General features: G+C 53.5%; 3 protein-coding genes across 3 annotated transcripts; 2 read left to right on the top strand and 1 right to left on the bottom strand.

Moving 5' to 3' along the window:
* Positions 1 to 400: 400 nt before the first annotated feature.
* CABS01_04122 (type III restriction enzyme) lies at positions 401 to 3,779 on the top strand (the record flags this gene model as incomplete). The annotated part of the gene is made up of 2 exons (XM_060537493.1): positions 401 to 604; positions 663 to 3,779. 2 exons carry the CDS (start codon positions 401 to 403, stop codon positions 3,777 to 3,779), a joined length of 3,321 nt encoding a protein of 1,106 aa, XP_060390338.1.
* A 2,767-nt stretch (positions 3,780 to 6,546) lies between these two features.
* CABS01_04121 (uncharacterized protein) lies at positions 6,547 to 8,958 on the bottom strand (the record flags this gene model as incomplete). Its single annotated transcript, XM_060537492.1, has 3 exons — positions 6,547 to 7,876; positions 7,928 to 8,154; positions 8,215 to 8,958. The coding sequence occupies 3 exons, from the start codon at positions 8,956 to 8,958 to the stop codon at positions 6,547 to 6,549; spliced, it is 2,301 nt and encodes a 766-aa protein (XP_060390337.1).
* Positions 8,959 to 10,828: 1,870 nt separating this feature from the next.
* Positions 10,829 to 11,251, top strand: CABS01_04120 (uncharacterized protein; the record flags this gene model as incomplete). The annotated part of the gene is made up of 1 exon (XM_060537491.1): positions 10,829 to 11,251. A coding segment is annotated over one exon (423 nt), but the record flags the coding sequence as incomplete, so codon positions are not given.
* Positions 11,252 to 13,906: the final 2,655 nt, after the last annotated feature.

Raw genomic sequence — 13,906 nt, 5'->3', positions numbered from 1 at the left:
CGTTGAAGCTTTACCTGGGAGGGAATAAGTACAAAGCATTCTGAATTGGTCTCAGGGGAGGGCGGGCACCAAAGTACCTCAGGTACCTCGTCCTCTGCCCCGCCTGAGACCCTGGGGAGCTTGAGTTCCCAACTCTATTTGCAGTTACATAAGCATATTTGATCATGTGACTCAGATACGCTTTCGCGCGACGACGCGTTTACGGCGGAAAGTGATGTACTAGGCGTAAAGAGGTTGCCACCGCGCCTTTGATTACTGGATCGACTAGGTATCTCACGAACATCCTCGCCAAAGTCCCAAGCATCGTGAGATCGCCGTTTCACAAATAGACCGCACTATGATCGCATCTCAAAGGTGATTGAGTGACTGATTGATTGAGTACCAATCATTCTTTCGCGAAATGGTTTCAGACGAATACGATGACGATCTCGCAGACGAGGATTTGGTTGAGGCACTCAGTCAGAGCCAAGTCATACCTGCGAGCTCGGGCATCAATGTACAGAATGGCAGAACTTCGTCTGTTGCCCAAGCCCTGGCACCATCTTATAGCCGGGCCAACGCTGGACGTCATGCGCAACCATCTGGTCTTAATATGGGACCAAGAGTAAGTTGGCTTGCTTATTGACTTTCATGAGAAAAGCATGTGCTAACAAGCACCTCAGAACACGGCAAAGACAGTGGTTCAGCCTCTCGGGACCGAGTTGGATGATTTGCCTTCAGACGCATTCTCCTCTTCACCGGAGCCTGTTGCACCACTCGCCAGAAACGGACTAACACGCACTTCATCATCAAACTTTCGCCAGACAACTTTACTAGGCGGCAGAGTGGCAGATGATGCCTCAACTCAGGCGCAGCAGCCAGGCTTTGGTCGTGTCTACCGAGGAGACAAGCCAGTGGAGGCCCCTTCTCAACACGCCATAAATCGTGAGGCCATGAAGACATGGATATATCCCACCAACCTAGGAGCCACGAGAGATTACCAGTTCAGTATCGTCAAAAACGGTCTGTTCAACAATACACTCGTCGCGCTACCTACAGGTCTCGGCAAAACGTTTATTGCTGCAACGGTGATGCTCAATTACTACCGTTGGACAAAGGACGCAAAGATCGTGTTTGTTGCGCCTACGAAACCTCTCGTAGCTCAACAGGTCGACGCTTGCTTCAATATTGTGGGCATACCCCGGTCAGAGACTACTCTTCTCACTGGCGACACGGCGCCCACTCTCAGGGTAGACGAGTGGGCGTCAAAGCGGGTGTTTTTCATGACGCCGCAAACTCTTCAAAACGACATTTCACACGGCTACGCAGATCCGAAATCCATTGTACTCTTGGTAATTGATGAGGCTCATCGAGCAACGGGCGAGTACGCGTACGCAAAAGTGGTGAAGAGGATACGCCAATACAATCCATACTTCCGTCTACTTGCCTTAACAGCAACACCAGGGTCCAAGGTCGAGACTGTGCAAGAGATTATAGACAATCTCGGAATATCCCACATCGAGATCCGCACAGAGGATTCGATTGATATTCGTCAATACGTTCATTCGAGGAATGTCGAGCAAGTAGTACTCGACCCCTCGGATGAGATGTGCGAGATCAAGGAGCTATTCACGAAAGCCCTGAAACCGCTGATGGATAAGCTGACCCAGCAAAACATCTACTACGGAAGAGATCCAATGGCGATTACGACATATGGTCTGGTGAAGCAGCAACAAGATTGGTTCGCCAACGTCGGCAGAAGAGCCAACCCTGGGGTACAGTTCATGATGAGGGCTATCTTCAGTATCTTGCAAAGCTTGGCTCACGCGATCAAACTACTCAACTTTCATGGCATCAGGCCTTTTTACGAAAACCTCAAAGAATTTCGAAGCGAGATTGAGGACAAGGGAGAAAAGGGCTCCAAATACAAGAAGCAAATTGTTAACGACTCGAGCTTCCAGGAGATGATGACCAGGGTGGAAAAGTGGCTTCGCCTAGACGGCTTCGTCGGGCACCCAAAGCTTGCCGCTCTCCAGGACACCGTCCTAAATCATTTCATGGATGCCGGTGCGACTTCCACTCGAATTATAGTGTTCAGCGAGTACAGAGACAGTGCCGAAGATATCGTCAAGGTACTGAATGTGCACAAACCGCTGATCAAAGCCACTGTCTTCGTGGGACAAGCCGACTCGAAGCGATCCGCAGGCATGAAGCAGGCCGAACAAATTGCGACAATACAAAAGTTTAAAGATGGCGAATACAACGTCCTGGTCGCAACGTCCATCGGAGAAGAGGGACTGGACATTGGCCAAGTCGATTTGATTGTTTGCTACGACGCCTCGTCCTCGCCTATTCGTATGTTACAACGAATGGGTAGAACGGGCCGAAAGAGGGCTGGAAATATCGTGCTACTATTGATGAGGGGCAAGGAAGAGGATGCCTTTGCCAGGTCGAAAGACAACTATGCGGAGATGCAAAAGTTGATCTGCGAAGGGAGCAAGTTTAACTTCCGTCACGACCTTTCCACTCGCATCGTACCTCGGGAGATCCGCCCGGAGGTGGACATGCAGCATATTGAGATCCCCATCGAGAATACGCAGAACCCGTCGCTCCCAGAGCCCAAGAAGGGAAGAGCGAGGAAGAAACTGCCGCCCAAGAAGTTCCACATGCCCGACGGTGTCGAGATGGGCTTCGTGAAGGCGTCTGCCATCGGCAAACCCGGTGCGGCGCCCAAAAGAGGCCGCCCCAAAAAGCAAGAGCAAGAGCAACAGCCGACGGAGGCTGACTTCATCACCGACGTGCCCTCGTTCGATTCGGTCATGCTCACAGAAGCGCAACTGGCCGAGTTGGATAAGGTGTACCGGTCGCTACCTGCCAGTCGGACAAAGATTGAAGAAACAGAGATGCCGGAGCTGACGTCGTACCCCTTGCTCCAGCGCCGACTTCGACCGGTCAGCAAGGTTCAGCACAGCCAGCGTACCAAAAGGTACGTTAAGTTATGTCAGAAGTTTGCCAAGAATCAAGATGAGAGAAATCGTTGGGTGCGCCGTTTCGGGGAGGAAGACACGACCCGGTACGAGGAGATTCCCGTGCCATCGTTTGCGAGCGATACAGAAGATGGAGCGTCGGGTCCTGGGCCTCTGGGGCAAGTCATGACGGCAGTGTCGTCCGACGAAGACGAGCCTATTGAGGAGTCACCGCCAAAGAAACGCCGATCGACCGGGACCACAAAGCGCGCCGCAGCATTCGCATCCGCTTCAGCCCTAGTCGACGACGAGATGGATGAGACCATGGACGAGGAATCGCCTCCCCGCCGCCCGCCAAAGAAGACCGCAGGAAGAGGACGAGGCAGGAAGGCTTCAAAGAGAGTCGCCCGCGGCATCAACAGCGACGAACTAGGCGACGCCTGCGACAGAGACAGCGACGCGATGGAGACGGACGGCTCAGACAGCGGAGGCGACCTGCTCGACTTTGTCGTCTCGGACGACCACCCCGTCTCCAGTATCCAGCCGACGTCATCGACGCTCGCGACGAGTCCCATCGTGATCTCTTCCGCAAGGCCACAGCCCAAAGGAGTTGCTCGGCCGTTTTATGTACCGACTGAGTTTCCAGGGACGCAGGAGTCTGTGGATTCGTTGCCGGACCTTGATGGCGTGCTGATGAGCAGCAAGGGGAAGAAGATACTGGGTTTCGTGGATCCAGAGGATGATGGGTCTGAAGTGGATGCTACTCCGCGAGCGCAGGGCGGTGGACGGCTGCAGAGGAGGCGGCCGGTGTTTGACAGTGATAGCGACGAGTGATGTGGCCATTAGGTCACTTGAGAGTTGTTCATGCTCGGAGTACGGATCATAATGTATCAAAGACGGTAAGGGGACATCACTAGCTCAAGGACACAAGCACAAGGGAAGGATAACGATTCAATGAAGATGTATTGATCTCGCTCTGACCTACCTCGGTCCTCTGCAGACCATAATGCCACCTCTACACCCCTCATACATCCTATACCCAACCCTGCAACCCAACGTCTGAACAACGACGCTCGCGTAACTTTCCTAACGATACCAAGTCAGTAAAGCAATCCCTTGAGAAGCAAGCCGAATGCAAAATAAGACAAATTTGGACCAGTAAATGTCAGAAACCCGATTTAAAAGCACAACGTTCCCACCTCACCCCCCGCCGCCCCCTACCCCCCCGACAAGAACCCAAGGACAGCACGTGACGATGCAATCTTCCCCAGGCCCCAATAACGCCGGAGTTTTAAGATAGGAGGTTCTCACGAGAGGCGAAGCCGAGGAGCCAAAACCAGAAAAAAAGGACCCAGGAAAGAGGAAAGTCAAGGGAATCCAAAGTCCGAAAAAGAGAAATAGAGGAAAAGGAAAGAATACTGAGGGAAAAAAACCACGACTCTTCCAATCCGAACGATGCACTCCACGCTGCCCGACCATCCCCTTTCCTACAAACACCCAACAGCACGACCACTTCTCCCCAAAAGGCGCAGAGCTCCCAGTGGAGAGTGCGCCTCAAAGGTTTGGAATAAGGAGGGTGTGCTTTTGGTCGGGGAGTATTTGGTTCCGGCGGGCAGCGCTTGCATGGAGGCGAGTTCAAGATCGAAAGATTTGCGTCGTGGTCTTCCTGTTCTTCCTTCTCCTTTCCCGTCTTTCTCTCTTCCTTCTTTCGTCTCCCCCTTCTTCTTCTTCCCCACCCCGGAATCCCTCCTCCTGATTTTGTTTGGAATGCTCGGGGCGTCTCAGACGGCTCTTCCTATGAGTATAAAAGGTTTTGATGGATTCATCATATCATGGTGGTGTTCCCTCTCTCCCCAAGCTTGGTTGCTTTGGGAGGGGGAGGAGATATTTCGAAAGAAATAGAGAATGGAAATGGAGCTTACCTTTTTCCCTGTTAGACTTACGGTGAACTGCATATTCTGCATGATAGTCTAAAAAAGGAGAAAGGAAAAGTATCGCTCGCGTCGAGGTCGGTGCTGAGCTGTCGGGCCGGCGACGGTACCACGAGGTTGAGGTAAGGTGAAGGTTGAAGTTGTTGGAGAGAAAATTTCGCAGCCGCGTTTTTTGGGAGGAGAAAATGGAAGGTGACGAGGTGGGGCACGGGGACGGGAGCTCTTGAACGGCGGCAGCAGCTGCCAGTGGAGAGCTGGAGCGAGGACCGCACAGGGAAAGGTCGGCTTACCTAAGGCAGCAACATGCTCCAGAAGCGACCACTTTCACCCCGGAACTACCTTATGCTCACGACAGTATACACACTCTCGGAAGCCAGGGTAGCAGGGCCCTCATACTAGAGGCGATCTTCGCACCATTTCATGTATACATAGTGCTCCCGGCAGAGCTTGAGTGCTGTTACGTCATTCGACACATGGACTATATTCAGAGTCCCCCCGACCCGGACGGAATTCGGCCCAACGGGCAACGGGCACGGCACAAACGGCTACAATGCTGACAAGAGCACACCTACCTACCTACGCTACATTTCACTGCATTCCAAAAGTCACAATCAAAGCTGAACCTAGCACATATTTCTCACACAATAAGTAATGAGATTCGATCCTATCTACTTTTTGGGGGAAATGGGGGGGGGTATCTATCTAACTGCCTAATGTTCCTCCAAAATGTCCTTCAAAAATGTCCCTCCAAACAACCAAGCATCAAACCCCGTGCAAGGGAAAGATTGGCTCGAAATACCCTTTTCCAAGATAACTCAGCCGGAAAACAGAGCCCTTCCTCGTGTTCAGATTGCAGATCCATCTCAGATCCCTCCTTCGTAGTCAATGTCTCCCAGCCGATCCCCGAGGCGAGGCCAAATATACCACAACCGGCTCTTTCCCCCGTATGCCCGCCCCTCTGACGTTGAGGAAAGTAGGTGAGACAACACTTGGCTTCGCCGCAAAGACTCATAGCTACTCCCACAACCACCACGTCATTCATGTCCCTCTCCCCGCGGAAGCCCGAATTAGTTTCGGGACACTGCGTTTCCAAGTCTCACCCCCCAAGATAGAGCTGCTGTGCCTTTGCTCCATGTTTTTGCCGTTGTTATTGGTGTCTGGTGTTGGTGTCTTTTTTTCTGTGCCTCTGAGAACCCAGAGCAAACTATCCATCAGCGAACACGAGACTACCTAATGGTAGTCAAGTCAGTGTCATCTCATGGCATTGCTCAACGGGCACTCGGAGATGGTTTTGTTTTTGTGGCTTCAAAAATGCCATATCAAATTGAGCGAGATATGTCTCTAGACCCTCATCCTCAAATCGCGGAGTTTCAAACCATAGACTCTCAAGTCTGGCTGCTCATCCACCACATATCCCACTACACCAAACCATCTTCTCTATCGTCAATCTCATGTGAATCAAAAATGAGAAACAAGACAAGTCCTGGAGCAAGCAGCGTAGATGTGCGAGATCAATAATACAAAGTACGCAAAAGAGGAAAAGTCGAACGTCCGACTTCCTCGAACCTCTTGTGAGGCCCATCCCATCCAGTCATCAAATCATTAGCTGGCCCCGTGCCAGATCAACGTTTTTGTCACAAGTTTCCAACGCACCAAGCCCTAGTACACATTTACTGGCTTTGAAAGTTTTGGTAATCCAAGTTCCAGTCGATGGATTGGAAAGGATCCTGTGACGCTTGCGAGTAACCCAAGCCAGCACTTGGCACTTCGCCGAAGAGTGGCTCGTACATCTTGGTCACGTTGTTGGCAGGGAACAGCTGGAAGTCGTTGCCACAGAATTCATTTCCACCACCGGTGTAGTTGTCCTCAAAACCCTCGTCAACCTCGGCCAACGAGTTTGGCGTAAAGAGCATTGCGTTGCCCTGACCAATAGGAGAGATGTGCGGTGCAGTTTGGGCAGGAACAATCTGAGGCTGGCAAGCAGGAACAGGCTGGTAGATAGGGAAAGCCATGTCCAGCTCCTTCTGAGCGAAGACGGCTCTGTCTGGGGTGGGGATCTGGGCGTGTGCGCCGTAGATATCCTCGTTCACCGTGAAGTCGGGGCCGTCCTGGTAAATGTATGGCCCAGTCGAGATTTCGGTGGCAGGGGTGTTGTGGTCGGAAGGAGACAGGGACATCTCCAAATCCATCTGTCCATCGAACCCACCCTGACCAACCATTTGGTCAAACTCCTCGTCCGAGATGTAGGAAGGGAACTCCATGCCGTCAATGTGGGAAGCAAAGTCGCCAACAGGACCGATGGGGTGCATTGGAGCGAGGAGAGGGTCGTTGAAGTTGAACTGCTGAGCCTGGTCCAAAGGAGCAGGCGGGGTAGCGGCGCTGCTCGTAGAGGGAGTGGGCATTTGGTTGAGAAGAGGGGTGGATTGGGCGACACTGCCGGCAACGCTCGAGGGCTTCTTGCCGTTGGTCTTGGTGCGAACGTATTGCCAGCCATGGGCTTTCTCCATGTGCTGTTTGCAGTTGGACTCCCGCTTAGACTTGTATGGGCAGGGCTTGTACAAGCACTCGTACATGGGCGGGGCCGACGAGTGCTTGTCGTTGTGGTGGCGATCCATCTCCTTCTCGGTCGGCCAGCCATAGTTGTGGTATTTGCATGAAGTGACGGGGCACTTCCAAGGACGAGAGTGAGTCTTCTCGTGCTTGGTCAGGTCACAAGGACGCTTGAACTCCTTGTTGCAGCCAGGCTCACGGCACTTCTTGGGGGCAAGCTCCTCAGGGCTGGCGTTCTTCTTGCGGCGAGCCATGGAACGCATAATCTCCTCGTCATCCTCCAACTGCTGGCTCAATGAGCGCTTCATCTGAATGGGGCTCTTGGGGTCATCCAAATCGACCTCCAAGCCGGTGGCCATTGAAATGGCCTTACCATCCTTGCGAATACGGATGAGCTCGGCAGGGCGGCCGTTGTCAGCGATGCCTCCGAAGAGCTTGATCTCGTCGGTCCTACGGAACAAGTTAGTTGAGTGAGGGATCAATTGGGAACGAATATCGTACGGGTCGACGTCCATCTCAGCGGCGTCTGATCCAGTCTCCTTGGCGGCAGCAAGTTGTCCTGCGTATTGGCGAATCTGTTCCACGAGATCGATGAAGTATCCGTTAGTGTAAGGGCGGTCGTTTGGTCGAGTCTGTTCTCGGTCGCTTAGGTATTCCACGGTTGCTTGAATGCAGTGGATCGACGTCAGGCAGAAATCGAGGTACAAGGCGGCGGTCTTGGTCCTCTCCTTCATCAACGATCGATAAGTAATTGCCCAAACTCCAGTTTCAGTTAGTGAATGACTTACGGGTGCCATGAAAATAAGGGTCTTTTCGAGATCTCTCAGGCAGATGATCTCCTTCTCCCTAATGCGTCTGGGGATGTCAAGAACAATCGGCTCAAAGTCCTTGAGAGCAGGCTTGGCCCGGAGTGGGCGGAGGACGTGCTCGTGAATGCGGTTGACAGCCTTGGAGCTAAGGGCGGGAAGCTTCTCCATGGTGGCAGAAGAAGTGTTGGCAGCGGACCTTGTGATGGCGGATGCCTTCTTTGATGCGGTGGTTGCAGGCTCTGTCTCGGTGGTGGGGGCGACAGAGGTTCCGAGTCCGCTGTCTGATTCATGATGTCTCGAGGAACGGCGGGTTCTGGGACGCAGAATGCGACGTTCCGTCTCCTTTGACTTTTCCTTTGCCATGGCGGGGTCGACAACGGGCAGGTTGAGGAAGCCTCTGGGAACGGGAAGACTATCGTCGCGGAAAGACTTGGTCTTGGGGGAGACCAGGTTGATGTTGGCAAGGGACTTGTCAATGTCGTCGACGATCAAGGCCATGCGGCGGCAGTGGGCGTCGACAACGTCGTCCAGGTTGGTCTGGGAGCGTCGAAGGCTTGGAGGGGCAGCAGTCAAGGCATCATCCATAGAAGAGGTAGGACTGGTGGGAGAGTGGAAGGTAGCGCCCTTGCGGAGGCTATTGGTCTTAAGAGTGAGGCCAGTGCCGGCAGGAGACTCCGGGCGAGTCACCGGAGTCCTGCGTCGAGGGTTGACGGAGACGGACATGGTGACGGTGATGACACGGGTGTCCAGAACTCTGTCGGCTAGGTTGTGTTAGATCTCTTGAGGGTTCATGTAGTTGTAGGGCTGAATAGGACACGGAGTGTGAGTCACGACCAGGACCTCACTGGTAGGTCTGATGTAGTAGTCCTAGCCTCTTGAGCAAGCCCAAGGTTTAGGATTGGCCAATGTGATGAGGTGGCGGGAAATGTTTGAGACGGATATCGTGTGGACAAAGTGGATGAAGAGGGGGGGAGAGAGAGAGAGAGGAAGAGGAAGAATAGGACGAGACGGGGCCTTACGTCGAGATGAAAGATGGTATCGAAGGCGATAACGTCGATGGTATGGGGAGATGGCAACGGAAGGCCAGACGAGGCGAAAGGCGAGCAGAGCAGGCGAGTAGTGGATTTAAGGCGAGGCCGTTGAAGTCTGCCTGATTTTGAGGGGTCCTGTCTGCGGGTATAGGAGCAAGACAATGTAGTATGATGCGCCTTTTCGTCCCAGCTGTCGTACGCGTCGGCGTATGCACACGAGGATGGAAGAAAGCAGACGTAGATAGTCTGAGCTGCTTGCCGTGGGCGATATTCTTTGAGGATGATGTGTATCCGGGAGGAAGAGCAAGAGACGAGGAAGAAGCGGACTGGAGTGCGGCGGCCTTAGTGGGACAAGACGGGATTGGGTTTGGTGTCGAGGAAGCGGCTTGGATATCCTAGAAATCGAGGAGAGCAAGAAAAAAAGAGGAAGAGAAGCAGGAGGAGGAAGAGGATTCGGTCGAGGATTGAGGGTGGGTGGAAGGAGAGAGAAGAGGCGCGTGGTGGTCGTGAGCGAGGAAGAGGCGGTTGTTGGTGTACCGGGGGTCGAAGGTCATCGAGGTTTGATTAGAAAAGCAGCCCAGCACTGAGCACCTTACGCAGTAGAGTGAGAGAAAGTCCAGCAGCCAGACGAGCACCGGTGGAGAGAGAGAGAGCGCCTCTGCGCTGAACGGGAGCGACAATTGAGCGGACCAGAACTCTGAAGAGAGCGTCCGGGGCGAAAGGCTGCTGCCTAATCGACTAGCCAATGGGAGATCGTCGCCGTGGCCCAGTGGAGGCGGAGTCTGGGCTTTGCGGATCAGGAAGGATCCAACCCCCGGTCACCAAAAAAGATACGTACCGAGGGTGCCCTTCAACCTTGAACCCCACCACCACCACTTTACCTGTAGGTACCTAGGTATGTACCTACCTACCCTACCTTAGGTACGTACTGTCCTCAATTCTGCCATCTTCCACCACAGTCCCATCCTCGGTCTCCTCGGTCTCAACCTCCCAGAGTCCCATCGACTCGCCTTTTCACCAGCAATCATTCGTCCAACATGGAAATGAAGATTTCTCGCCAGTATTTTCCGTTAAGCCCGCCCGCCGGCAACAAGCCAAAACTCCACTCGTTCCAAACAATGTTGGCTGCACCTCAATCCGGGCCACCTGAACATTGGAAAGACCCGCTGTTAGGGTCACCTCAGCTATGCAGCCCACTGCTCAAACTGCACGGCGGTGGACAAACCCATGAGCACAGCCCCCCCGAATCAAGCATCAAAGTACACGATTAGCACCGACTACCTCTCATCGCCTCGCATCACTTCCCTCGAAGCAATGATACCATCACCAATACTCTGCCCCATTAAGAGACACCCAGCCGCCAGAGTAACGGCAACCCGGAACACCAGATGCTAGTTGTCCTCGCTACCCTGGGTCACTGGGTGTCAGAAATGAACACCTTGCACTGCAACTTGACGTCTCAATTCCTATGCTACCAATGACGCTGCTGTCAGCAAAACAATGGAACCTCAACCAGCCTATGGCCCCGACTCCGACTCCGTGTCTGTTGTTGTTGTTGCTGCTGCTGCTGCTGCTGCTGCTGCTGCTGCTGCTTGTCACATTTACTGCTGTTTGTCACTTGCGGTCCAGCTTGGGAGTTCAAGCACAGCTCACCATGGTGCATTGCACCCATCCAACTTCCATACCGCCGCGCACCTCACAGGAGGCAGACGAATTCTCTCGTCCCTGAATGCTCCATTCGAGGGGCGGGAAACGCAAACCCATTGCCAACCCCAAATAGTACAAAGTACAACCCGTCAGAACGATGTATCGGATTGACGGCTGCCTTCTCCAGCTCGCAAATCTTGATGGGTCCCGAGAAGCGGGAAACGCAAGGGTCTGGTCCGGTACTGTATTCGAAAGCAGGGTGCGCCAGCCGGACGGGCGCCAGAACATCTCCCTCTGCACAGAGTCACTTCACAAATGGAGACGGCAGCAAGGCGTGACCACAGATGGGGGCGTATCGCAAGGTTCGATCAAGTTTCAACATGCACCGCTGAAGATGGGCTGAAGTGGGCTATTGGGCATCCTCATCTCTCGCCGTTGTCCACAGGTGACAGTGCCTCCCTACGCAGTACTTCGTACTCTGTACGGACTACGGATACACTCGAAACCTCTATGTACTGTGTAGGGAACGATTTGGCTGTCCAGCCTCACCAGCGCCCTTGGAGTCGGGACGCTTTCGTCCAGATCAACATACGAGTGACCAGAAACGCATCTGCACAGCCAAGCTCGCCAGTCACCAGTGACATCTAGGTATTCTCACGATACCGCATTGCACAGCATTACTCCGTACCATGCCATCATACCTACACAACACAGCACAGCACAGCACAGCACAGCATAGCATAGCTCGCTATCTACCTACCTTATTATGGCCCTCTCTCCTGCACACCTGTTGCACCGGTCGTGGCTTTGAGGCCGCTAACGGTAGGGCGGCAAGCTAAGAGTCCTCATGAGAACCAAGACATGAGCAAGACTGGACAAGACTCATAGTCTCATGCACGGTACCTTTTTTACACTCGGAAACTGGGTCAGGGATTAGACTTAATTTGGCCTCGCTCTGAGTCTCTCTCGCTTACCCCCGTCAAAATCAGCCCATCAGAACCAAAGTCCCAAAGCTAACCCGCTCATCAATCTCCACCCGCCAGCCCGATCCATGACTTCCCACTGGGTCGTTTCATTCTCCGCCAACCTGGGACCATTCCCAAGCGAACTGTTGGCTGTCTTACATACTCCAAATTCCGCTCTTCTGTCACTCAGAGTCTCAAAGGGCCCTCAGCCTCCTCCGCAGGCCCTCAAGGTCGCAGCAATGCCATGTTGCCATCCACTGTGATGCGTACCTACGTCTTTGCGATAGGCCTTCTCAAGATCAGGGCTCCCCTTGCGTTTGCCAAAAACGGCAGACGGGGTCCAGTTTGATTCGAGACCAACACCAACCCTCTCTCATTATGTCACCTCTCAACGCGGAAATTGACCAATGACGCCCTTGGCGCCCGTCCGGATACCATTTCTCGCGCGTTGCTGATATCACCAGTCTCCATCAACTCGTGGTCCGTGATATGTGGAGTTTATTGAAAACGGTCCACTGCGGACCAACTGCCATGGCCTCTGCTTACTGTTGGGGGCCGATCAAGCCAGCGCATCCACAGACCAGGAGAGAAGAAAACGCTGGAGCAGGCAAAAAGCTTTGCTTCAACTTCCGGTCAAGGTCGGCATTTTCGTCCGGCCTGTCACTAGAGACCACGGGACAGGCAGGGGTCGGAATGGCCAGCGGGCGCTCTGATTCTCCATCCCACCCACCAAGATTACACACCCAGTCTGATTAGCCAAGCAAAGCCCACCAGTCTGGTCTGGGTCGGCCGAATGACGTTCGGTACAGAGCACGCGGTACCAGGGTTACAGTTTGAAGGTTGAGAATTCTGAGCCATTGACAGCTCGTAACCCGCAGCTTCGCACGAGCGACCGTTCGCATTTCACCTAATCGGGGTTCAGGGACAGTCGGAGTCTGGAAATCTAGGGCACGAACAGCAATAACATGGACCTGCATGTCTTGACTCGTCCGTCAGTCGTCACCTAGCTTGCGTTGATTGAAGCTTGGCGTGTTGCTCTGACGGTGCTGGATTGCGCGGTTGCGCATATCACCAACGAATCCGTACCCAGGGATTCGTACTCAGTCGTGTATGCTTGTTTGCTGCACAGGACTTTGGCGCAGGGAAAGTCGCATGACGGATGCGCGTCTGCTCGCAGGAACACATTCAAACGAACCTTGGTCAACCAATTGCTCACCACCATCATCACTCGCACTCGCACAACCCTCCCGGTTCCTCTCCACACATAGGGCTGGCGTGGCTGTCCACCTGTCCCAGTAACTTTAACGCAAGCCAATCCAAGCTGTATACCGACAGACGAAAGAAGCAAGAAACTCAAAGCAAGCAAGCTTTTTGACTCAAAATCGGTTCCCGGCTCACCGTCCACACTATGACTTACCCCGAACGCAGGACAGAGGCGGCGTCACATCGTCCTGTGTACCTACTCAATAACTTAGCCGCCTCGTCACTTACACGTTACATGACCGTTCCTGAACACGCCGAATCCCGTACCCCGTATCGTATTCCGGGGCCCTAAAAAGAACCCAAGAGTTAGGACTCGTTAGGAACCCCCCTCATTCCAACGGGTATCGGTTCATCCGCAAAGCCTATGCCGCCATCCCATTGGCTCAAGAAGCCCGTCGTGTATCGACGACACGTAGGCGGTCACGAATCAGCGATCCCGACCCCAACTGTCTGCCCGTCGGTCAGCCCTATGGGTGTCCCTCCGTCACCAATCAGCTTTGCGGAAATAGAGCAGCCTATCACCAAACTCCGCTTCGCCGATTAATTGCGGCCACCTCTTTTTTTTCTTCCTAGGACTTTCGACCGCGTCGTAACAAGGCATCAGCATTTCTGCTTCTTTGTTTGGCCAATACGATACGTACCGGTTACTCGCTTCTTTGAACCGATGCAGTTCTACACCAGACAGGCACACCCGTTTCCTGAGACCATGTTCGTTCCACCTGACGCACAATAGACAAGCCAGTCATTGATTGGACTAACACAGAG

The sequence above is a fragment of the Colletotrichum abscissum genome (genome assembly GCF_030869225.1).
Source record: "Colletotrichum abscissum strain IMI 504890 chromosome Unknown Scaffold_8.1, whole genome shotgun sequence".
In the NCBI taxonomy this organism is placed as follows: domain Eukaryota; kingdom Fungi; phylum Ascomycota; class Sordariomycetes; order Glomerellales; family Glomerellaceae; genus Colletotrichum; species Colletotrichum abscissum.
Note: the sequence above shows the minus strand (reverse complement) of the source record. Positions and strands in the feature narration are given on the sequence as shown.